Consider the following 26,284-nt stretch of genomic DNA (forward strand, 5'->3'; position numbering starts at 1 on the left):
TTATCTCATCATTGGTGTTCTGTGAGTAAACTGATCCTGTGTAGGGTTATTCATAAACCACAGTCTACCACAGGGTGTCTTATAGAGGAGATTGACAAGATGCCTCCTATATTTCTCTCGCACAAACACAAAGAGAATGGGATTGATGCAGGTGTGTGAGAAAGCCAAAGCTTCGGTGATCTGCAGACTTTGACTGATTGCCTTACTGAAGTCACATGAACTAGATACGAGTCTCTTCAGCTCTAAGGCTTTCACAAAATTAGCAACATTACATGGAGCATAACAGCAGAAGAACACCACCATCACAATGATGACATGGCATATGTCCTGCTTTCTGGAAGAACGGGCTGTCAGGAGTCTCTTCAAAATCATTGAGTAAAAACTTCCAATGATGATAAGTGGGATAATTAAACCTACGACATTCATTTTGAAGACAGCAAAAAATATTGAAGAATGGTAAGAATTTAGATCACTTGTTGGATCATACAAAATACAATAGATGTTTTGATTGAAATTATTGGTTTTGAAGTGCATCACCTCAGGAAATGATGCAGCAACAGCAACAATCCATACAACCACACTGGCTAAGATTCCATATGTCCTTGCAAGCACATCATGAACTATTACCATGTATTGATCAATACTCATCAGTACGATGAAGAATATCACACTGTAGAATCCAATGTAGTAGACACTGTAGACCACAGTGCACATTACATCTCCAAAGATCCACTGGTATCTGGCATAGTGTGCCAGGAAGGGGAAAGATGAAACTAGCAGCAGGTCAGCTAAAGCCAGGTTCAGGAGACAGACGTCAGTCATGCTTCTCAGCTTGGCACCCATGCAGACCACCCAGACCACCAGCATGTTACCCAGAAACCCAACCCCCCCAAAAAGGGAGTATAAAATGGGAAGAATGCTAGCTTCAAGTTTTTCATAATGACAGGGCAATACAGATGAATCATAATCATAGTAGTAATAATAGTAAGCTGAAGTCTCATAATCCACAGCCCCAATCGTGCTATAAATTAAATAGAAAAGGGAAGTGTAAGGAAAACAGAACTCTAAGATAAGATCTCACCTGGACATAATATGATGCAGGTCAAGTGGACTACAGGATACCATCTTTGTTCATGGAGACAGGAAACAAGTGCTATCAAAAATGAGGCAAAGAAATGTATCACTCAGTGGATAAGCATCTGTGGTGAACATCTCAGGCATTGGTTTATCACACTTCCTGTGGATGTATTAAATTTCAAATAAATAAATAAATAAATAAAATGTGGAGTGGGGGGATCACAAGTTTCACAAAGTGTATACATTTTTGTATAAAGAGCAATAAAATAAATCTATCAACTGTTTTTGTTCTTATTTAGCACTCAATAGGTTTAGAAATAATTAAGTGATCATGTCTCGTATTTTATGTTGGCTGTTTAGAAATTGAACCGATGAAGGCAATTAGTGAATCATGCTATGAGTTTAAATTAGTGGTTGACCAAAATCATTCATTTTTGATTTTCCAAATGGCCAATACATTTTTCTGTTTGGCCAATACGTGTCATAAGTGGGACTATAATTTTCACAGCGCTGAGAACCTTGCATCTGAAAGCAGATGCATAAAAGTGCTCATTTTCTGTCTTCATGAGTTTGCTTTGTTTGTTTAGCAATATATTATTTATTTTTTGGTTTGGTATCATCTGTATGGGTCACCTAGCTAAAATTCATAAAGAACAGGAAAATCAAGTTATATTTGGAATTACCTCATTCCTAAACAAAGGGTCAAATAGCTTTTCAGATATAAATATAAAACAAATATAAAATAACTACAAAGCAAGTTAAACAACATCTATAAAAATAAAAAAACTGAAGGGGCCTTTTATAAGGTCTAGGAAAAGATGGCCAGAGGAAGGTGAACAGAATACCTCCTACTTCTTTAGACTAGAAAAAAATCTGGCTACATTAAATACTATTCATCAATTAAAAATTAATGATAAAATATCAAAGGTCCCTAAAGAGATTTCAGAGTATTGCTCCATTTTTTACCTTAACCTGTCTGCATCATCACAATTTGATAAAGCTTCTAGTGATTTCCTAAATTCAGTGGGAGATTAAATAAATAATTTAGGTAAAGCGATGTGTGACCTGTCAGGGAACTGTTGTGTGTGTCATGTGTTCCTGCCTCTTGTGCCCATATTTGGTTTGTTTCCTGCCATGTCATTAGTAGTTCATTCCGTTCAGCTGTGTTTGTCTCATTGGCTATGATTTACCTGTGTATATTAGTCCTGTCTGTTTAGTTAGATTTGGTCTGGGCTACTCGTTATCCCCGGTGTTGGATGTCTGTGTCTTACCCTGCCTTGCCTTGTCTTGCCCTGCCTTGATGTCAGTAAAGTGTTATTTGAGTTTATATCCTCGTCTGCGTGTTCCTGGTATCTCCCTTGTGTGTGCACCGTGACATGACCAACCTATTAGTTAAGAAGAAATAATCAATTAAATTAATAACTTAAAGGGGTCATTTGATGCGATTTCAAGTTTTCCTTTCTCTTTGGAGTGTTTATGCATAGATAAGATCCCTGAAGTTGCAAAGACTAAAGTCTCAAAGTATATAGATATATAGATATTTTTTATCAAAAGTTAAGATTCGTCCACGCCCCCCTAAAACGGCTCATTCAAATACGCCCCCACGTCTACGTCACTGTGGAAATATTTGTGTAACGCCTCCCAAATGTTCGAGCAAAGAAAGAAGGCGTGGTTTCAGTAATCGCAGTAAGTGTTGATGGAGGCAGTCATGACAGGGAGGAGCTGTGTGTTTCTATGCGAAAGCAAAATAACTTTATTTAGCCTTCCGAAAGTAGATGCATTTAGGAATCATTAAGATTACTTACAACAGAACAGCACAACTCAGTTATCACAACACATTTTATGGACGACCGTTTCATGAACTTAGGAGAGGAGGTATTACTGATTTTGCTATCACAATCTGTTGCTTCTGAAGCAGCGACTGTATTTGCTATTGACTGTTCAAAAGCGGAGTTTTGCGCGCTGAGTGTGTGAGAGAGAGGGGGTCACATCACAGTGGAGTCAGCTGTCTTAATCGCGGCTTGTGTGCAAACACATAGGAGCTTCATAACTGTGTCTGTCACGCGACTCTGTTCCCCTCCCAGGCTTAAACTGATGGTAAAACTAAGGACATTATTAGCTGTCTTTACATTTACTTTAAAAGATGAAGCTCGCCATTATGGAAAGGGGCGTTACATTTCCGACGAGTGCTTGTGGTGTTCGGCCAATCACAATGCACTGTGCCAGCTGGCCAATCAGAGCAGACTGAGCTTGTCGGAAGGAGGGACTTTGTAGAAAAACGACTCGTTTGAGAGAGGCGGGGCATAGAGGACCTACAATAATGTACAGTATTTGAAAAATAGTGATCTCTAAAAAAGCATCATATGACCCCTTTAAAAATTTATAAGTCTCCCGGAACTGACAGTCTAACCTCTGAGTTTTATAAGTTATTTGCTGAGCAGCTAGATCATTTTCTCCTTTTAGATTTTGTGGAAGATTATCTAATTTCAACCTCCCATCTACTATGACTCAAGTATTAATTACCCTTATCCCTATTATGGATTATTTCCACCCAATTAGTCTTTTGAATAATGATTATAAATGAATTGTCTCTGTATTTGCTAATAAAATAATAAAAAAATTATTAAACTGTAAAACATAATGTGAAATCTACTGTAATTTAATGTGTTTTTACTGCATACTAGTTCACAGTAGAATACCATAGTTTCAGTTATAATTGCAGTAATGTAATAAGTACTGTGAGTGTCACAGTAACCAACAATGTCTTGTAGAAAAACAGTAACTTCCAATGTATTGTATAAAACAGAATAACTAATTATGTACTGTAGAAAATTAGAGTAATTATCAATGTATTGTAGAAAACACAATAAGCAATTATGTACTGTAGAAAATTACAACAACCAACAATGTGATGTAAAAAAAAAAAAAAAAAATCATAGTAACCTAGCTCAATTTTCACGAGAGAGCGGGCGCAACTATTTGTAACTTAAATGTGTTTGGCTTCTGGTGTATTTTGCCTCCAGTTATGTTACCTGTAGAAAAACAGCCCATTATACTGCTACATGCAAACTTTTAATCATTATCATATTATTTTAACTTCAGTATCATAATCATAAATACACCCCCCAGAACGCGATTTCAGTGTACTGCCCTAGTGGGGTTTTCTGAAATCCAGCCACTGGGATAGAGAAGGAAAACACAGTACACTGGCAGCTGGGTTTCCAGCTAATGACTACATTTAATTTGACCTCACTCTAATTCAATTACATTTTAAGTTTGAATATTGAATACAGGAAGCAAATGTATTCTTTATTAAATAAATAAATAAAAAAAATTACCAGAAGGTCATCAAGATTGTATTGTTTTCAACACATCTAGCAATAAGTGAAGAATGATTAATGAACGATATTCTAGTGATTAGCACTGACATATAGTGCAACTGTGTCTCTGATGACCCATGTTCAATTCCTTCAGGAGCTTGAAAGGAAACTTCAGGAGCTTGACAGAGGGGTCTTTAGATGTGCAGTCGTTGGTGTACAGGGAGAAGAGCAGTGGAGAGAGAACGCAGCCCTGAGGAGCTCCAGTGCTGATTGTACGGGTGTTGGATGAGAATTTTCCTAGCCTCACTAGCTGCTGCCTGTCTGTCAGGAAGCAGGTGATCCACTGACAGATGGAAGTGGGCATGGAGAGCTGAGTTGGTTTGGACAGGAGGAGGTCTGGAATGATAGTGTTAAAGGCCGAGCTGAAGTCCACAAACAGCATCCTCACATAAGTCCCTGGTCTGTCTAGATGTTGCAGAACATAATGCAGTCCCATGTTGACTGCATCGTCCACAGAACTGTTTGCTCTGTAGGCAAACTGAAGAGGATCCAGCAAGGGTCCAGTAATGTCCTTCAGGTGGGCCAGCACCAGTTTTTCAAATGACTTCATGACAACAGACGTTAGAGCCACAGGCCTGTAGTCATTTAATCCTGAAATGTTTTATTTCTTTGGGATGGGGATGACGATGGAGCGTTTGAAGCATGAAGGGACTTCGCACAGTTCAGATCTGTGTGAAGATGGGGGCCAGCTGGTCAGCACAGGATTTCAGAGAGACTGGTGTAACATAATCTGGGCCTGGTGCTTTCTTTCTCTTCTGCTTCCGGGAAGACCTGGTGCACATCATCTTCGCTGATCTGAATTGCAGGTGTGGGGGAGCGGGAAGTTGCTGGCGGTGTTAATGGCTGAGTGGAGAGATGTTCAGAGTGGGTGTGGGGTGTTTTTTCAAACCTGCAGTAGAACTCATTCAGATCGTCTGTCAGTTGTTGATTCTCCACAGTGCTGGGGGAAGGGGTCTTCTGGTTGGTGATCTCTTTCAGAACTTTCCACACTGAAGCTGTGTCACTGGAAGAGAACTAAATCCTTATTTTTTCAGAATAATTTCTCTTTGCCACTCTGATCTCCTTTTCCAGTCTGTATTTGTCCCCCTTCCTGTAAGGATCTTCTTTGGCCTGACAGAGCTGTCTGAGTTTTGCAGTGAACCACGGTTTGTCGTTATTGTAAGTTAGATGAGTCCTGGTAGGAATGCACATATCCTCACAGAAACTGATATAAGATGTTACAGTCTCTTTTGAGCTCGTCCAGATTGGTGACAGCAGCCTCAAAAACAATCCAATCAGTAAGGTCGAAACCGGCTTGTAAAACCCGCTCTTGTAAAACCCGTTTCATTAGTCCATCTTTTAACAGTCCTTAATACAGGTTTAGCTGATTTCAGGGACATGTAACATGCTGTCTGTATTTTGGCAGTTCACGGGAGAAATTTGTTTTATTAAAGTCCCCAAGAATGATTAAAACAGAGTCCGGGTGTTGTTGTTCTGTGTCTGTGATCTGATCAGTGAGTTTCTGTAAACCCAGGCTTACGTGCGCTTGCAGAGGAATGTAGACACTCACTAGAATGAACGAGCAAAACTCCCGCGGATAGTAGAAAGGCTTGCAGTTGATGAAGAGCACTTCTAGATTGGAACAGCACATCTTCTTTAACACTGTTACATCTGTACACAACCTTTCGTTGATGTAAAATGTATGACATTGTTGAACATAGTTTCTTCTTCTTCTAAGATTTTTGGATTTGGTGAATTTTTTTATTTTTATTTTTTTTTGTTCAGCAGTTGAAACCCTGTATAATAATGCAAATTGCTCAATCAAATTGAAATATGGAACTACCTATCGATTTGATTTAAAAAGAGGTATTAGACAGGGTTGTCCCATCTCTTCGTATCTTTTCCTGCTTGTAACTATTATCTGCGAATGTTAAAAAGAGTATTCTTAAGGGTATCTCAATTCAAAATAGAGAAATTATTATAAGTTAGTCACCCGATGATACAAACTTTTTTTTTTTTTTAAAGTAGTGACCAAATTCCAATTGCAATTTATGATATCAACAATCTCTACTTCCTCTGGTCTGATCTCAATATTAGTAAATGTGAACTAATGGCTATTAAAGACTGTGATCAAGTGAGTATTTGTAACATTCCTGTAAAAGATAGTGTAACATATTTAGGAATCATTATTGTTAAAGTCAAATGTCAAAACTAAAAGGAAACTCAGCTTCCGGATCAAAAGTGTCTTTCGCACCGCAGGAACCTTTTCATAGTACCTGAACTATTTGTGGAACTACTCACTTTTTGGCGTGTTTGCACGGCAGGAACTAGGAACGGTTTTAGTTCTTGGAACTCCGTTTGGTGGAACTAAAATAGCTCTTACTTCAGAGTAGGGTCTAAAACAGTTCTATAGGAACTATCAGTGACGTAAGTGTACGCTGATTGGTCAAACACCGGCTACCCGGCATTTTTAAAAAGTCATGTAAACATATTTACTCCACGAACATGTAAAACAGCGATGATGGCATTTACCTGTTGTCTGCAGTGTTATGTTCTTTTCTCAGCTTCGATGATATGTAACACTGCAAGTTGTCAATTACTGCAATTGTGCATTAACATTCCATCTCCATTATCACAAAACCCACGACACACAGCAAAAACAGCTCTGATCACGGCGTCCTCCATTCACCGATTGTTGTCGTTTGTTAATGCCATGCAAAAAGACATCGCTGTTGGCCGCTTCAGAGTTCCTGCTGCCAATGCAAATGTAACCAAGAAAATGGCCCGAGTGAGAAATTGGTTCTCTAGGAACTACCCTGCTGGCAAAGTCCCTAGAACTACACGGTGCGAAAGTCAGGCTATTAAAAGGAATAGCCTGACTCCTTATCTTTGTATATTGATAAATGTACCAGTAAAAATATAGATAAAATGCTCTTTGATTTCCTATGGAAAAATTGAACACACTATATTAAAAAGACTGTACACTCTAAAAAATGCTGGGTTAAATACAACCCAGCGCTGTGTAAAATATGGACAAACCCAGGGGTTGGGTTGTTTTGACCCAGCGGTTGGGTTAGTAGTAGTAGTAGTAGTAGCCCTTTATTGTCACTAGTCACAAGTACCAGCGAAATTAGCCATCAACCTGTCCATACATACACAACATACATACAATATGACAAGGGGGTAGACAGGACAGGAAGACAGGGAATTGAGGAAGAAATACAGCATAACATGAGGAAGGGGGGGGGGGGGGGATTACCCCCAGACTATGCTCCTTTGGGAGTACAGTGTGAGAACAGGAAAAACACCCCAGCAACAAAAGCGCATAATCAATACAGCATAGACTTTGCAACAGGGGAGGTAATCCAGCTCTGGCATGCAGCCATCCGGTCCTGCAGCCATTCTCGGCGCTGGTCACAGACCCGCTTGTCAGACTGGCGGTACAAAGCGGCGAAGGCGAGGGATCGGGGGTGGGGAGGTGAATGCATATCTGTATATATGTTTCGTATGTGTGTGTGTGTGTATGTATGTAGTTCGTGTATTTGTAGGCCTGGAGAGCCGCCACGCTGGCATTCAAATCAAGTTGTCTCAGTCCGCAGATTGTGACAGCGACACAGCAAGTTGCCATGGAGACAGCCTTGATCAGGACCCAGACAGAGTCAACAATCGGCAGGTGTCTGTGGAAGGGGGAAGGAACGCAAGAGCGTCTCACTGCAGTGCTCTTCCCGGGGTTGTTTTTCCCAACAGTGACTTTGGCCAAGGCCAGTGCTGGTTTTTAGGGGAGCCGAAAGAAGATAACATTGCGATTGTTTGGTCTTGGGGTGAGTAGCCGCATTCCAATTTTCACGGCTACTCTCTTTGTCCATTCTGGTCGCCAAATCCATCAATTTTCCTTTGCAAAGCCGTGAGCTTCTCCGTGATGGTATCCATATTGTGGTTAATAGTCTCAGTCTCAGTGCTGACCGCTCTGCCCACTGCTTCAATCATGAGGGGCAGCCTTGTGAGGCTTTGGACAGCTGTTCCCATTTCCTGAATTCTTCGATAACACAGGGCAAAGCCTAATCCAATCAGCAGAAGACCTGTTATCTTGGTTCTGAATAGGTAGATATCTTCAATGTCCTCCACGGAAAGAGCCGCCAGACACACGACCCACCACCTCTCACGCGTCCATCGTGTAGCCAGCTGCGAACGTTCCGGCAGGGCAGTCAGGTTCCCCTGAGCCCAAGCTTCTCGTTGAGAAAATGGTGTCAATTGCGTTGAGAGACCAGTTGATCAAATCCATGATTTTTCAGTTTGGAGAGCAGTGCAGAGAGAGTGTCTCTTACTGCCCAGAAGGTTGAGTTAAATATTTAACCCAACTGTTGGTTGAAAACAACCCAATCGCCGGGTTTGTCCATATTTAACCCAGAATTTTTAGACTGTAATTATGAATACATGAGAGAACTATGGCCTTAATTTCTTATATTTCACCACTATGAACCATACCTTTAAGATTAATTGGATTAAGCATAAAAAACCCACTGCTGTTTGGAAATGTATTCCTTACTATGTTTTTTTCAAATGTTGGTGGTCTTAGTTTTGTTTTTATTTGTGATCATAATAGTAGTTTCACTTTTATGCGTGGGGGGCACCCACTAGCAGACGTTTCTACATTTCATGTATTTATGTACCATATATTCCACATTAAAAATACATTTAGAATTAAAAATGACTGTTGTACAAAGAGTGAAAAAAACATACCTAACGCAGAAAAGCCGTATCTTTTTATTTCACTTTCTCCTCTGATAAATCGTATTCTATGTGCAGTAGAGAAAGATCTGAGAATCTGTCATTGAAGATTGGAATTTCTTAGTCTCCTCTTAACTGAGAAACTTATTTCTGATGGCCAAATCAACAGGCAGAGTGAGTGCAAGCTGCAGTAGTCTGAAAAAGTTTGGTTATTTGTCCTTCTGTACTTCATCTTTTAGTTTTTTAGAGTGATAGGTGAGGCAATCCCTCATTTCAAAAGATCCATTTCTGCTATCACAAACTGAGGGTGAATCTTAAGGCTTTGGATACATGCTTAGTAGAGGACTGAAGCCATTTTAGTCACAACTGAATACTGTATCACACGTCACAGTCAAGGCCACCACTCCATGTGAAATCGCATGTCCAATTCAGCCAGCAGGTTGAGGTGACTCGATATAGGCTACTATTGCAACTAATTGTTCTAAAAACACAGATTTGTGAGCATTATTGGAATTGAAGATGTTAAAATAAACCGGAAACACGTCATCGTTGTCATGTGGTGAATATGGTGAATCGTGAAACAGCTGTGTCATCATCAGAGCTCCTGCGGTCGCTCTGGAGAAACTGCAGTCAGTTGACTGCTCTCGGAACGCTCTCGCGGTACTTTGATGCTTTACGTCACAGTGACGTGGTGTCGGCACCGTCTTAAATCGGATAAAATTTCTAACCGGCATGCACTGCTTCAAGTCAGCCGCCGATCGGTCAGCACAGTGCTGCATGAAGTCGAACACAATAGGCTTGTTCGACTTCATGCGGCACCACAAAGATCGGCTGCCACCTGACAAAAGCAATACATTCTGGTTAGAAAATTTGTCCGACTTTGATCAGCGGTGTAGCCGCCTTACGATCACATGTGCTATCAAAGTACCGCTAGAGCAAAATGAGACCAGCCGCATAGGTCAAGAGCAGCAGTTGCTCAAAATGAGCTGGGAAAGCCTTGATGATGACACAAATTATTCTCATTGGTTTGATTCTGTGATGACAAAGATGACGTGTGTTGCATGTTTTTTCTTAGACAAGTACTTGTATTTAACCAGACTTGATCATGAATATCTGATATGCAAACAAAACACACAAAACATTAAAAAAAAATAAGATCTAATATATATATATATATATATATATATATATATATATATATATAAATATATTTATTCAGTCACACTTTATTTTATTTCTACACAAACAAAATTCTGCAAATAATAAACCTAAGGTTGTATTATTTAAAAGTTAAATAACACACTATTTTGAGACTCTAAAAGATATGAGGAATATAAAAAGCACTATGGAAAGCATGAAGTGTCCGACCTGATGGCCGTCTCTTTACTCCTCCCCGCCTACAACCGGCAGATCTCGCCAGCCGGTGACAGGCTATTGTAGTTCATCTTAAACAAGCCTATTGTCTTGTGAGGTGTTATCGGTTCTGTCTTGTCACTGGTTCACTTTCTTGATTACTATCAGGTGTATCTTGTTAGTCTATTTCTGTATTTATAGCTCTCATGTTTCCTGTTTAGCTTTATTTCATGTAGCCTGCTGTTGGTAAGTTTCGTGTTGAAGTCTATGGTCAGTTCTATTTCACATATGATCTGTTTGCAGTATCTGGTATGTGGTGCTGAAGCAGCATTCGCTCATAAGATGCATTTGCAGTGCACTACTGCTGTACTGCAGTTACCGCACCACATCTTTGTGCAATGTGAATGATCTGACCTTTTAACATGGGCACGAAAGAGAGAGAAAAAAAAACACTGCATATGTACTGCAAATGAATCATGTCTGAAACAGGCATAAGATATCCATGTTGGCCATCAAAAAACCTACAAAGTTTGACCAGTAGTCTGAATCATTTGATTCCATGACAATAAACACAGACATTGCCATGTTTTTTGATAAGTAACCTATCAGAGAATATCGTAAGTTTAATCAGTTACAGTTACTAGTTACTTCCAACCAGGGCCGTCCTTTGGGAGGAGCAACTGGTGCGGTCGCACAGGGCCCCGCGGCAAACCAAACCCCACATAAAAGTCCACATCGCCTCCGTAAACAAATGTGAACATTCATCAAGTTCATCTCGGTTACTTTTCATTTCTGAAAGAATACGCGCTGAAAGGAATAACCCAGAATCTACCTCAGAAGAAGAACGTGATGCGATGCACAGCTTGAATATAGTATAAAGTGCTTTGGAGTCTATAGTGTAAATACATATGGTAATACCGTGGGATTCTTTGAACCATTATGGACTACAATGTCAATACATAAATATGATAATTACCACAGTTATAGATATTAAAGAACCACTGCAATACTGGATAGAGTTATTTTTTAACTACTTCCTTTGCTCATTAGTCATGCTTTAGAAGGAATAAATTCCTGAAATACACTAAAAGACCAGAATCATTAAATTCCCTAATTAATATTTCCCATCAGTACTGTCCAGGTGTTACGGGGCTGACGAGATGTGAGACGTGCGGATCCATATGCAAGGCTTTATTATAAAACATGGTCAGAAAACAGGCAGGGTCAGACAGTGGCAAACAGGTATGGCAAGGGCAAGACAGAGCAATCCGTGGAGCAAGCGTGGGTCAACGATCAGCGAACAATATCCAAAGGGGCAAGGCAGAGAGATAATCCAGAGTCGAGAGCAAAAATCCAAACGGGGAGCGAACAGAGTCCAAACGGCAGAGGCGAAGGGAAAATCCAGGGAACACGGGCAGGGTCAGACACGGCAGGAAAACAAGGCAAGACTAAGACTATAAGAATGGCTCTGTAAAGTTGCTATCTCTAGATGAGTGATATACGCTAACAATACTCGGCCCTGATGCTGAGGAAGTCCATGGTTTAAATAGTGTGTGTGATTGTGAAATGAGCATCAGGTGCGTATGATGAGTGAATGGTGACAGCTGTGATCTGTGCAATGCATAGTGGGAAATGGAGTCCAGTGTGCTGTGTAGTGTGAGAGTCAATGTGGTGAATGGGTGACCTCTGGTGGTGGTAAAAAAGGAGAGCATGGACCAGATTCGTGACATAGCCCCCCCCCAAGGAGCGGCTTCCAGACGCTCCTATATAGTCCAGGAGGGTGGTGGAGCGGAGGCGGAACAGGGGGAGGGAACGGAGGGTCAGGTCCTTGAGGAAGTGGGAAGACCGGGGACAGAGGCAGAACCGGCAGAGCAGGAAACCAGGGCGGAGCCAGAGGCCAGTTCAGGACCGACAGAGCAGAGGCCCACCAGGGCGGAGCAGACGGCACGGGAGCCCACCAGGGCGAAGTAGACGGGACCGGAGCCCACCAGGGCGGAGCAGACGGGACCAGAGCCCACCAGGGCGGAGCAGACGGGACCAGAGCCCACCAGGGCGGAGCAGACGGGACCAGAGCCCACCAGGGCGGAGCAGACGGGACCAGAGCCCACCAGGGCGGAGCAGAAGACCACCAGACTCGAGCAGAAGACCACCACGGCGGGGCAGATAACCACCAGACCAGAGCAGAGGACCACCACGGCGGAGCAGATGACCACCAGACCCGAGCAGAAGACCACCACGGTGGGGCAGACGACCACCAGACCCGGGCAGAAGACCCCCATGGCGGAGCAGACGACCACCAGACCCGAGCAGAAGACCACCACAGGGAGGCAGACAGGGCAGGAACCCATGACAGAGACTGGGATCTGGGGAGAACAAGGACAGACAACACAGAGAGAGCAGAGACAGACAACACTGGGAGAGTCTTCGTTGCAGGGCAGGACGGGACCAGTGCCCACCTGGGCGGAGCAGGAGACCCCCAGAGCCAGACAACTGACCACCATGGCGGAGTAGACGAGCCGGAGCCCACCAGTGTGGCGTAGACAGGGCAGAGTATCTCCACGGCAGAGCGGACTGGTCAGGAAGCCATGACAGGATCAGGGATCTGGGGAGAACAGAGACAGACACCACAGAGAGAGTCCCCATGGTCACAGGAGCCGTGACCGAGCAGGTCGAGAGTTCATGGACGGTCTCTATGGCTGTGGCAGGACAGGGCGAGAGCTCACAGACGGCCTCTTTAGCCGTGACAGGACAGGGCGAGAGCTCACAGATGGCCTCTTTAGCCGTGACAGGACAGGGCGAGAGCTCACAGACGGCCTCTTTAGCCGTGACAGGACAGGGCGAGAGCTCACAGACGGCCTCTTTAGCCGTGACAGGACAGGCCGAGAGCTCACAGACGGCCTCTTTAGCCGTGACAGGACAGGGCGAGAGCTCACAGACGGCCTCTTTAGCCGTGACAGGACAGGGCGTGAGCTCACAGGCGGCCTCTTTGGCCGTGACAGGACAGACAGTGAGTTCAGGGGCGGCCTTCATGACTGTGACAGGGCAGACAGTGAGTTCAGAAACGGTCTCCATGGCCGTGACAGGGCAGACAGTGAGTTCAGGAACGGCCTCCATGGCCGTGACAGGGCAGACAGTGAGTTCAGGAACGGCCTCCATGGCCATGACAGGGCAGACCATGAGGTCAGGAACGGCCTCTGTGGCCGTGACAAGGCAGACCGTGAGTTCAGGAACAGCCTCCGTGGCCGTGACAGGGTAGACAGTGACGTCAGGAACGGCCTCCATGGCCGTGACAGGGCAGACCATGAGGTCAGGAACGGCCTCCGTGGCCGTGACAGGGCAGACAGCGAGTTCAGGGACAGGTGCCACCACTTCGGGAGGTTCTGCAGCGGAAGCCGCCACCTCTGGAGGCACTGGAGTAGACTCGTGGACAGGAGAGGCCTCAGGAGCACAGTGTGCAGCCCACACACTCAAAATGGCAACCGCCATAACGGGAAGTACTGAGGTCAGGGGAACACTCTCTGTAACAGACAGGGTTGAGGCCCTGGGAATGCCAGCTACTCGCACTGACATCAGTGGTGGGTCCATCACACTGGATATCGGAACTCGAAGGACTGACCTTGAATCTGTGGTAACAGACTCTGGCTGAGGAGCTGAGACGTGAGCAGACTCTGGCTGAGGAGCTGAGGCGTGAGCAGACTCTGGCTTGGCAGGCGTGACGTGAGCAGACTCTGGCTTGGCAGGCGTGACGTGAGCAGACTCTGGCTTGGCAGGCGTGACGTGAGCAGACTCTGGCTTGGCAGGCGTGACGTGAGCAGACTCTGGCTTGGCAGGCGTGACGTGAGCAGACTCTGGCTTGGCAGGCGTGACGTGAGCAGACTCTGGCTTGGCAGGCGTGACGTGAGCAGACTCTGGCTTGGCAGGCGTGACGTGAGCAGACTCTGGCTTGGCAGGCGTGACGTGAGCAGACTCTGGCTTGGCAGGCATGACGTTACGGGGTGGTGTTGTTGCCGCCATTTTGCAAGTGAGTGCGGTGTTGCATTCCTCCGCAACACCCACAGTGAACGGAGAGCCCACACACAGCAAGGCATAGTCCATAAATTGACTGAGAGATGAACGGGGACCCTCGCGGATTAATTTTGACCGGAGCGGCTGATTAATGCCCTCGCAAAAAAAATCTATTAGAGCATAGTCCGGCAGATCAGAAAAATAGGCGAGGTCTAAGTACTCTTGTATGTATTCCTCGAGTGGTCTAAAAGCCTGCTCGAGGGTTAACAACAGTCGTGCAGTGTCCATACCTGGCCAATGTCTACTATAAAAGCCGCTGGATCCTCTTGTGGCCGAGTATTCTGTTACGGGGCTGACGAGATGTGAGACGTGCGGATCCATATGCAAGGCTTTATTATAAAACATGGTCAGAAAACAGGCAGGGTCAGACAGTGGCAAACAGGTATGGCAAGGGCAAGACAGAGCAATCCGTGGAGCAAGCGTGGGTCAACGATCAGCGAACAATATCCAAAGGGGCAAGGCAGAGAGATAATCCAGAGTCGAGAGCAAAAATCCAAACGGGGAGCGAACAGAGTCCAAACGGCAGAGGCGAAGGGAAAATCCAGGGAACACGGGCAGGGTCAGACACGGCAGGAAAACAAGGCAAGACTAAGACTATAAGAATGGCTCTGTAAAGTTGCTATCTCTAGATGAGTGATATACGCTAACAATACTCGGCCCTGATGCTGAGGAAGTCCATGGTTTAAATAGTGTGTGTGATTGTGAAATGAGCATCAGGTGCGTATGATGAGTGAATGGTGACAGCTGTGATCTGTGCAATGCATAGTGGGAAATGGAGTCCAGTGTGCTGTGTAGTGTGAGAGTCAATGTGGTGAATGGGTGACCTCTGGTGGTGGTAAAAAAGGAGAGCATGGACCAGATTCGTGACACCAGGTATATTGTAGATGTTAGGTGCAAGAATACTCACAAAGGTTTGATAAATGGAGTTGTCCTTCAACCTTCCAAGCTAATAAAGGACGTTGCTAGAGATTCTATGATCAGACAAGACCTAATGAAATCTAGAAAAGGGGAACTGAAATAGTTTCACTGTGTTTATAAATTTAAAAAGGAATTGCTCAATTTCATATACATCAGCAAAACCAAAGAGGATACTGACAAATCTGTTATTTTTTTAGAAAAACAAAAACAAAAAAACATGGTACAATAGCAGAACTTAAACAGCAACTTGCATGCAGTTCTGTCGTTTCTATTTATATGCAATCAAAACTCAAATTTATTTTAATGTGATAGTTTGAAAAAAGCACTGAAACAGCTTAGGTTATATCTTTAAGTTTTTAGCCCATGCATTTTCTAAAACAAATAATTATTATATACATATATATATATAGTTACCATGCATTTGGTCTCTTCATGTAAATCATGTGAACCACCCTTTCTAGATAATAATTTAACTCACTGTTAACCGTTTAGTTAATGTTTTAAAGTATAAAATGTTTATTATTTGATTTGATTATTTGATTATTCTATAAATGTATACTGATTGGAATCAGAACAGAAGTCGCATTATGTCATTGTGAAAAAGGTCTATACAAGTAGTCATCCAAAAAAAAATCCCTTCAATTCTAAAGCCATGGCAAAATATATAAGGTGAAAATTTGGCCCATATGTGCTCAGCCATGCCATATCTAGGCCAAATGTAACTGCTATCACCTATCAACGCTTGAGTGTAATGAAGCCACCTGTGCAACTTTTAAGCTGATTGTGGCCACAGTAAAAGTAGAACAGACAAGCATGCATTTCCAGGTTCAAGTTACCACAACGTTTGTGTGGTTGTGCTGTTGTTTTGACACAAATTTGGCTATGGTTATGGTTTAAAGTTTGTTCCACATTAACCCTCTGGGCCCTGAGGGTGTTTTGGGGGCCTGGAGAACTTTCGACATACCCTGACATTTGTGCTTTTTTCCGTTGCTTATAAAAATATAAATGGCTAAAGTCTAATAACACTGTAAACAGCACAAACTGGGCTACAATGTTATGTTAGCAGCATTTGTGTACATGATTGTGTTTTTGAGAAAACAACGTTTATGCGTGGTTAGTGAAAAACTAAAATTTTGAAGTCACTGAAATAAGACCATAAAACACATACAGAACAACTGATCACAAGACTTTTGAGAACCAGATCTTGTAGGCTAGAATATTTACTTCACAATTATGTGAAAATTATTCAGCTTACTCATTCACAGAAAACAATATATTGATTTCAATTTTTAAAGACATGTTTTGTTACTGAAAGCCAATATGCGAGGGAGTGGTAATGGGCTTGAATAGTAAGTGATTCTCACCTGAGAGACAAAGGGCCCTCCCCTAAAGCTGCTAATGGCCCATCAGTGTGACTGTGACTGAGGCAGGTAAGAGAGTGAGTGTGAGGAGACTGAAAAAATGGGGTTTTAAATTATTTGTATTTTATTTACGACACAGTATAATCAAAACATACATAATGAAGGTCAAAGACACATTATTGTGCACTGATCTAACCACAGAGATGTGAACAGACTTTGACTCGTTCCTGCAACAGATTCTGTTCAACAAGTGAAACAGATAAATCATACCTGATATTTACGTGTTATTTAAGTGTTTCTGCTACTTTCCATGTATTCAAGAAGAAACTGATATTTGCCCAAAAGTAACTATCCAAAAGTAAAACTCACATACAAATAACAATGCCTGAATCTGCACGAGCAGCAAAAACGCCTGTGTTGAAAGTCACAGTCACTTTAATATTTGTAATGTGAAATTAAACAATTCTGCTACTTCATATGATATGTGCTTTAGAGTATTTAACAATATTAACAAATAAAATAATAATAATAAAAAAACTTTCATCAATTTTAATCCATTTATTTTTGTTCTGTAAATCCTTTGTTTTTACAGTTTCTTGTCACCTCAATAGGGTGATACATTTTAATTGATCAGATTTAATGAATATGCTGTTTGTGTGATTAATAAATTCATTAAAATGTAAACGAAAAGAAATGAGCAGAATCAAAGTCTAAAATAATCTATTCATCATTAAAAAACAAACAAACAAAAACAACTGGGGGTTAAATGGGTAACTGTGGTTATATGACTCAGTGGAGGTATCCTAACTTACCTAGTAGAGTCTTTCTCTGGAGCTCATATTTTTGCCAATTATATATATCGCTCAAGTGGAGAGCCTATAAAGGCACATCACATCAAGTTCTACTTCCTTTCATTCCAGACTGCCAGAGTGGTATCGTATCTAGTGGAGGCCGCATACCAATGCAGTCACAAGGGTTTCACTACCCATTGTTTACAGTTGCAACAACATGTTAAAAGGATTGTCTGTGATTTATACCCCAATGTCTCTGAGTAATATATGCAACAGTCACTTTGTTAATGTGGAATTAAACTTTATTCAAGTTATATTTGTAAGTATCATAGAACACATATTAAGCATGTAAATTCTGGAACCTTCACATATTTCAGATAGTTGCACACCACACAGGGCTGCCCAGGAAGTGGCAACTGCATGCACTGAAGGCCAGAAGTTCATCAACTGCATTAGAATAAGCATGCATGATTACCTCTGTTACCCAATGAGATAATCTGTCCTTAGACACAGTTATAACATAACACAAATGGCTGATCAGTGGCTCGACAGGAGAGCCCTGGCTGGACACAGGACTGACCTCAGTTCATCTGCAAAATAGGGCTGCACAATATTGGAAAAAAACAAGAAAAAAACCTGGCCTTGCAGTATGCAAAAAATAGCTTTATTCGGAAAGAATGAATCATTCTAGAGTTAGAGGGGTGGTTTTGTTGAAAAGTAAATTTTTTATTTCTTTCTATTACTATTTTTTTTTTAAAGTGTCCCTATTATGGATTTTTGAAAATGAGCTTTCATGCAGTGTGTAACACAGCTCTAAGTGAATGAAAACATCCTGCAAAATTTAAAATCTGAAAGTGCACCATGTATAAAGTTATTGTCTCTCAAAAGAAAGAGTCGACTTGGAATTATTGAAATGACTTGTTTTTAAAACGAATCCCAAGCCATTTCATGGTGACGTCAACATGAAACATTAGCATATTGCCTGCCCACTTGTTGGTCTGAATGAAAATGCAAATTCATTCTTTGCCACTAGGTGCCGCTTTTGGAGCGTTAAAAGCTCACAAACACTGCTTTACATGAAATCGACCAATCAAGTTCAAGTTCAAGTTTATTTGTATATCGCTTTTTACTATACAAATCGTTGCAAAGCAGCTCTACAGGAAATTAAGTTTCCACAATATATTTATATATTGCAGAACCTTAATATATATAACTTATGGAAAAATTAGATAATTCTGTATGTTGTCTGAGCATTGGCATCCTCTGAGGTCCTCTGAGGGGTTGGCATTATCTTTTCTCAGGTGTTCGGTCATCTCAGATCATTTAAGGGTTGGATCCAGACTGAAGCTTCTGTAATTACTAGTTACCACGGGATGTTAAGAGGCCCATTATTACTAACTCATTATTAGCTACCCATACACAAGCATTATATTCATGTCTTGTTAATGCATTATTTTGTCATGACTTTACTTGAGGGGGCACATCATAATTAATTTACTGTATTTACTATATTCAGCTCATGATTTATAAATTTACTATCAAATACACACGTACTAGTACAACTTGTATTCAACCCAGTTATGGGATATTGTGAGAGAGTGGAGGTAAAGTGTCTGCATGGAGAGTGAATTGTACTGATACCCAGCAAACGGTCCCCTGACCTCAGTGCATGTTTCCTGTTTGGTCATTTTTTTGGGGGGAACCGATTCTTCAGGAACTGTTCCGCAACTGTGTATAAGTCACAGTAAGTTGAATTTGATGGGAAATGGAATAACACAAAACAAATTATTACCTTAATATATTCAGTTATTAGTGTATTTAGTATTTTGTACATTTGATGAGGATCAGTAAAAATAATATGGTATATGATATTAGTCTCAAATTTACTGACAAATGCATGCAATAGCATCCAGGAACTTGATAAATGCTGCAAATATATCTCACAATCCACAACCAAATGCCTGTCAACTTGTGTCTGTGAAATTCAGAATTACATGAACATGCAGTGATTTGTACAAATAGAAACATGTTTGTGAATGCAGATGTTTTCTTTTGCATTAGTGTATCAGAACTGGCACATGCAACAAGGAATATGTGCATTTGTGGATTAAGTGGCACACCTGCATTCATTGGTGTCTTTTCCGAGTCAATCCTGTTTGATTCATTTGTATTTTGAGACTTTCTTTGTATAGTTTTCAGCATTTCACAACCCACGCACAAACAATTACCAGTGAATAAGCCCCAGTGCTGTTCATTAATGTGTGCACATCGACCCAACCATTAGAAAAATTCACAAATATATCTTAAATAGCAATCCACAAACAAACACCTTTCAACTTGTCTGTGAAATTCAGAATTGCATGAATGTGCAGCATTTTGTTCAAAGAGACATGTTTGTGACAAATGTTGTATTTTGCATTAAAGTGTCATCATTTGTGCATTAGATATGCATTTGTGAATCAGGTGACACGTGTGCATTCATTCACATCTCGTCTGAGTTGATTCTATTTGATTCATTTGAAGTTTGAGACTTTCATTCCGCCCTCTTAGCCTGGGACAATCCACACACACAGCGCACTTGATCCACAGGCAGCTGAGCCAAAGAAAATCAGCGACCACTAGATGACACTAGCCCCAGCCACATGTGCACTTTTTGTTTGTTTGTTTGTTTGTTTTGTTTAAAAATCAAGAACAGTACACATAAAATAATACAACCATCAACATAAAAATTATAAACAATAATAACAAAAAAATAAAGTAAAAACAAATAAAAAAGAAGACGAGTTTATAAAAACAAAAAAAGAGAGGTCTGGAATTTGAATATTTGCACCTGTGGATGTGAAATTAGGCAAGAAGCAAAATCAGATTCACTACATGAAACTGTTTCCTTTTAGATTGTTCATACACAATAAAAGCCAATGCTACGTCATTCCAAAACATAATACATACATCTTGCCAAAATTTATGTATAAATGGAGAGTTCCAAAAGTGATGAACAACAGCGTCGTTTCAACAGAGTTTTTTTTCATGTAATGCTTAATAATTAATGCTGTAATGCAGGAGAGAACTTATGCATTATTTTGTTGGAAATCTCTTTTACTTTGTTAGTTAGTAAATAAGTATGAGGAAGTATAATAAAATACTTAAACTAAATAGCCTACTAAACCAATGAGCTTTTAATAGGCTAAAGCCTGTTCCCCAGCTAACAATATTCTGAGAACTTTTTTCAAACTTTCTGTTTTGATTGTGGGAGCTTGATTTGAAATGTTTTCATTTTGCTTAACGTTGCTAGAACGTTATTTTATGGTTAGCATAACATTCCTACAACTCTTTTTACACCTACATTTTATTAAATATACAACATTCTAAAAACAAGTATTTGGAACTTTACAAAGTTGACTTTAATAAAATGTTATTTTAAGATTAGCAGTGTTGCAACATTCTCTTTCAACATCACTTTTATTACAACATTTCAGATACAAGCAAGTATTTAATTACATATGCATTTCAACAAGTATTTGAATTAGTAAAGATGCACACATCATGTAAAACAGCTGAATATTTAGTTTAATATTTATAACAATTAAGTACAACTTCACAGCTAAACATAATAAACTATCATATTAACATTTCATCAGTGAGAACTTCTATATGAATTTGTGTTGGTGCTGAAAAACTAGCACTGTGGGAACTGTGGTCCATGGCCTGTCTCTTCATGCTCCATCTGTAAAGTAAACAGATTGCAACCTGGTTTCATAAAAATACGTACCTCTGTGCACTTTCTGTGCGACATCGTTGTACGTACCTTACTGCACGTTTCCCCGCAGTTTCAAAGAAAAATGTTCACTGAGTGGCGCTAAAACAAAGGTTAAATACGTGAACCCTGGCAAGTTTTTATTATGTTGATATAGGTACGTATTTGTCATGGCGTGAAGAGAAGAGGAAGCAAGTTGCGGGTGAAGTATGATTTATTGTCCAAAACAAATAATACAGGCGCAGGAATGGAATGATGGCAGGTGACGCATTAACTGGATGGACTACGCGGCCGGAGGGTGGTGAAGAGTATCCGTGGTGAAGCGTGGAATCCAGACGGGAACAAACGTACACAGCACACCGACACAGGACGGACTTCGACACCAAACAGCGAACCGGATGAGTAGGAACAGGAACAGGAACTGAAACAGCACATGAAGACATCCACAACGATCTGACAAAGGAGAGGAGAAACTGGTGAGTATTTATGGGTGAGTTAAGGAGCTGCAGCTGGTGCTGCTAACGAGGCTCAGCTGAGTGTAGTGAATGATGATGGCTCGGCCACACCCACACACAAGTACTACACGCACACATATGACAATACACGGGACAAGGAGGAAACAATGAATGAGTGAACCGTGACAGTACCCCTCCCCTAAGAACGCCTCCTGGCGTTCCCAGGTTCTCCTACCTGTCGATTGTAATCATCGATCAGAGAGTGGTCCAGTATGTCTCTCGCAGGTACCCAACTTCTCTCTTCCGGACCGTAACCCTCCCAGTCCACCAAGTACTGAAATCCGCGTCCCCTCCGCCTTGAGTCCAGTATACGATTTACCGAAAATGTGTGTTCCCCGTCTACGAGTCGCGGCGGGGGGGGGGGGGGGGGAACCCGGGCTGGCGGATTAATAATAATTTATTTAATTTATAATTAAATTTTGGATACATGAAAGACGGGGTGAATCCTCCTGTACACCGGAGGAAGGTTGAGGCGGACTGCCACCGGACTAATGATCTTGGTGACAGTGAACGGGCTAATGAATTTGGGAGCAAGTTTATTAGAAATGGAGCGGAGAGGAATTTTCTTGGTTGAAAGCCACACTTTTTGACCAACGACGTAAACGGGAGGCTTCGACCGGTGGCGATCGGCTTTAGCCTTGGTGCGCGCCCCCACCTGGAGTAGAGTCTCACGGGCTATAGTCCAAGTGCGGTGACACCTCTGGACAAAGGCGTGGGCGGAGGGGACCGCGACTTCGGATTCCAGACTGGGAAAAATTGGTGGCTGGTAACCTAAACTACATTCAAACGGAGATAGGCCCGTGGACGACACTGGTAACGCATTGTGGGCTTACGCCACCATTGACAGTTGCTGACTGCAACAGGAAGGATTCTTGGAGACCAAACATCGCAACGCCCTTTCCTAATCTTGGTTGGCTCTCTCGGTTTGGCCATTGCTCTGGGGATGAAACCCTGAGGACAGACTAACAGTCGCTCCCAGTAATTTACAAAACTCTAGCCAAAATTTGGACACAAACTGGGGTCCCCTGTCGGAAACCACGTCCACCGGGAGGCCATGTAAGCGAAAGACGTGGTTTACGACTGTCAACGCTGTCTCCTTGGCTGAGGGTAATTTGGGCAAGGGTATGAAATGGGCCGCCTTCGTGAACCGGTCCACCACGGTCAAAACGACCGTGTTGCCCTGAGAGGACGGGAGGGCGGTAATAAAATCTAGCGCAATATGGGACCAGGGTCTCGAAGGGACGGGCAGCGGTTGAAGTAACCCATCTGGGGGTTGATTGGAAGTCTTACCAGTGGCACAAACCGAGCAAGCCAAAACAAAACTGAATGTCGCAAGCCATACGTGGCCACCAGAATCGTTGCTTAACCATAAAATTAGTGCGATTGATTCCTGGATGACAAGCCACATTGGAACAATGCCCCCACTGAATAACGTCGGACCGTAATCCCTCCGGCACAAATAACCGATTCGGTGGGCAACCGGGCGGAGGCATTACCCCTTCTAAGGCCGTTTTGACCTTCGACTCGACCTCCCATGTGAGTGTGGAGACAAAAAGAGTCTCGGGTAAAATGCACTCGGGAGTAGACGGGCGTTCGGAATTGTCAAAAACGCGTGATAAAGAGTCGGGTTTGATGTTTTTGGAACCCGGGCGGTACGAGAGGGAGAAATCAAAACTTCCGAAAAAAAGTGCCCACCGAGCCTGCCTGGAGTTCAGTCTTTTAGCCGTTCTAATATATTCTACATTCCTGTGATCGGTCCAGACGATAAAAGGTACCCCCGACCCTTCCAACCAGTGGCGCCATTCTTCCAATGCTAACTTGACTGCCAACAACTCTCGGTTACCAATGTCGTAATTGCGTTCGGCCGGGGATAAACGATGGGACAAAAACGCGCAGGGATGCATCTTGCCGTCCGTGGAAGAGCGCTGGGATAACACTGCGCCTACCCCCACCTCTGACGCGTCGACCTCCACCACGAACTGACGTGAGGAATCAGGGGCTATGAGGATGGGGGCTGAAACAAAGCGGCCCTTGAGTTTGGTAACACAACCTCGGCTGTGTTAGACCACCTGAACGTAGTTCTGGGGGAGGTCAAGGCAGTCAGAGGCACGGCTAGTTGGCTGAAGTTGCGAATAAAACGCCGGTAGAAATTGGCGAAGCCCAGAAACCTCTGTAGGGCCTTACGGGAATCAGGGCTTGGCCACTCCACCACAGCCTTAACTTTCTCAGGATCCATGCGCATTCCCTCGGACGACACGATGTACCCCAAAAAAGGAACAGACTGTGTATGAAAAGCGCATTTCTCCGCCTTGACAAAAAGCCCATTCTCTAGCAACCTCTGAAGCACTCGCCGGACGTGCTGCACATGTTCCTGGAGAGACGAAGAAAAAAATCAATATGTCATCCAGGTAGACATATATGTACTGATCTACCATGTCTCGCAGCACGTCATTGACGAGTGCCTGGAAGACCGCTGGGGAGTTGGACAGCCCGAAGGGCATGACCAAGTATTCAAAGTGCCCCCTAAGGGTGTTAAAAGCAGTCTTCCACTCATCCCCCTTCCTTATGCGGACCAAATGATAGGCATTACGTAAATCCAATTTTGTGAAAATGGATGCTCCCTGCAACCTCTCGAAGGCTGAAGTCATGAACGGCAAAGGATAAGTATTCTTTACCATGATGTTGTTCAACCCTCGGTAGTCAATACAAGGACGCAGGGACCCATCCTTCTTCCCCACAAAAAAGAACCCCGCCCCCGCCGGAGAAGAGGAAGGGCGGATAAACCCGGAAGCTAGAGAATCAGAAATATATTTCTCCATAGCCTCCCTTTCTGGAACAGAAAGCGAATATAACTTGCCCTTAGGCGGAGACGTACCTGGCAGTAAATCTATGGCACAGTCGTAAGGACGATGCGGAGGAAGAGAAGCTGCTCGAGACTTACTGAACACTTCCCTCAGGTCCTGGTACTCCGCGGGCATGTTAGACAGATCCATCGCCTCCTCCTGAAACACAGAAACAGAAACCAACGGACAGGCAGACACAAGACAGGACTCATGACAGTTATTGCTCCAAGCTATGATGGATCCTTGATGCCAGTCTATCTTGGGGTTGTGATTTATGAGCCAGGGGTGGCCGAGCATGACGGGTGCAAGGGGGGTGTCCATGATTAAGAAGGATATAGTCTCAGTATGGTTGCCTGACGTGGTGAGAATGACGGGTTCAGTGGTGAAGGCAATGGGAGGTAACTTGTGGCCGTTAAGGGCATGAACAGAGACCTTGTGCGTGAGGGGTTTGATGGGGATCTGAAATTTGTGCGCAAATGAAAAGTCCAGAAAGTTACCCTCTGCCCCGGAATCCAAAAGAGCCTGACAGGTGAGTGAACGTGTAGCCCATCTCAGTCTTACCGGGAGGAGGGTCGATGATGTAGTTGAGGTCTTCTCTGCGGAGATCCCACCCGATAGTAGCCTCACGTTTACTATCAGGCTTGGTCTTTTACCGGGCATCTATTGAGCAAATGTCCTGCCCCTCCGCAATACAGGCAGAGGCCCTGGGATCTCGGATACCTGCGTCACCAGAGCCTGAATAGCACGGCCCGTGTTATTCAGGCTCGCCTCTTGAGAGTTCATACGGTCAATGCTTTGTGAGATGAAAGCCTCCAGTGGCGTGGCTGAGGCGCCCGCTGCTTCCATGGGAAGGTCAGATCGTTCTGTCATGGCGTGAAGAGAAGAGGAAGCAAGTTGCGGGTGAAGTATGATTTATTGTCCAAAACAAATAATACAGGCGCAGGAATGGAATGATGGCAGGTGATGCATTAACTGGATGGACTACGCGGCCGGAGGGTGGTGAAGAGTATCCGTGGTGAAGCGAGGAATCCAGACGGGATCAAACGTACACAGCACACCGACACAGGACGGACTTCGACACCAAACAGCGAACCGGACAAGTAGGAACAGGAACAGGAACTGAAACAGCACATGAAGACATCCACAACGATCTGACAAAGGAGAGGAGAAACTGGTCAGTATTTATGGGTGAGTTAAGGAGCTGCAGCTGGTGCTGCTAACGAGGCTCAGCTGAGTGTAGTGAATGATGATGGCTCGGCCACACCCACACACAAGTACTACACGCACACACATGACAATACACGGGACAAGGAGGAAACAATGAATGAGTGAACCGTGACAGTATTGCTGTCCTTTTATTATGTTGCTACAGGTAAGTATTGCGGTGATTCAGAATTCAAATATCCGGGGTCTGTCCCTAAAAGTTAATGCTCTATCATGTTGGAAATATGCCCTACACCAAACCCAACCCTAAACCTACCCGATAGTGTTAACAAATGCTAAACTGGTATACAAACATT

The 26,284-nt window shown here is 43.0% G+C and overlaps 1 protein-coding gene across 1 annotated transcript; it reads right to left on the reverse strand.

The window, feature by feature from the left end:
- On the reverse strand, positions 1–25,634 carry LOC306851775 (C-C chemokine receptor type 5-like; the record flags this gene model as incomplete). The annotated part of the gene is made up of 4 exons (XM_079388210.1): positions 1–1,021; positions 21,644–21,827; positions 25,118–25,223; positions 25,485–25,634. The coding sequence occupies 4 exons, from the start codon at positions 25,632–25,634 to the stop codon at positions 1–3; spliced, it is 1,461 nt and encodes a 486-aa protein (XP_079244336.1).
- Positions 25,635–26,284: the final 650 nt, after the last annotated feature.

Source organism: Barbus barbus (genome assembly GCF_936440315.1).
Source record: "Barbus barbus genome assembly, chromosome: 31".
Lineage (NCBI taxonomy): Eukaryota > Metazoa > Chordata > Actinopteri > Cypriniformes > Cyprinidae > Barbus > Barbus barbus.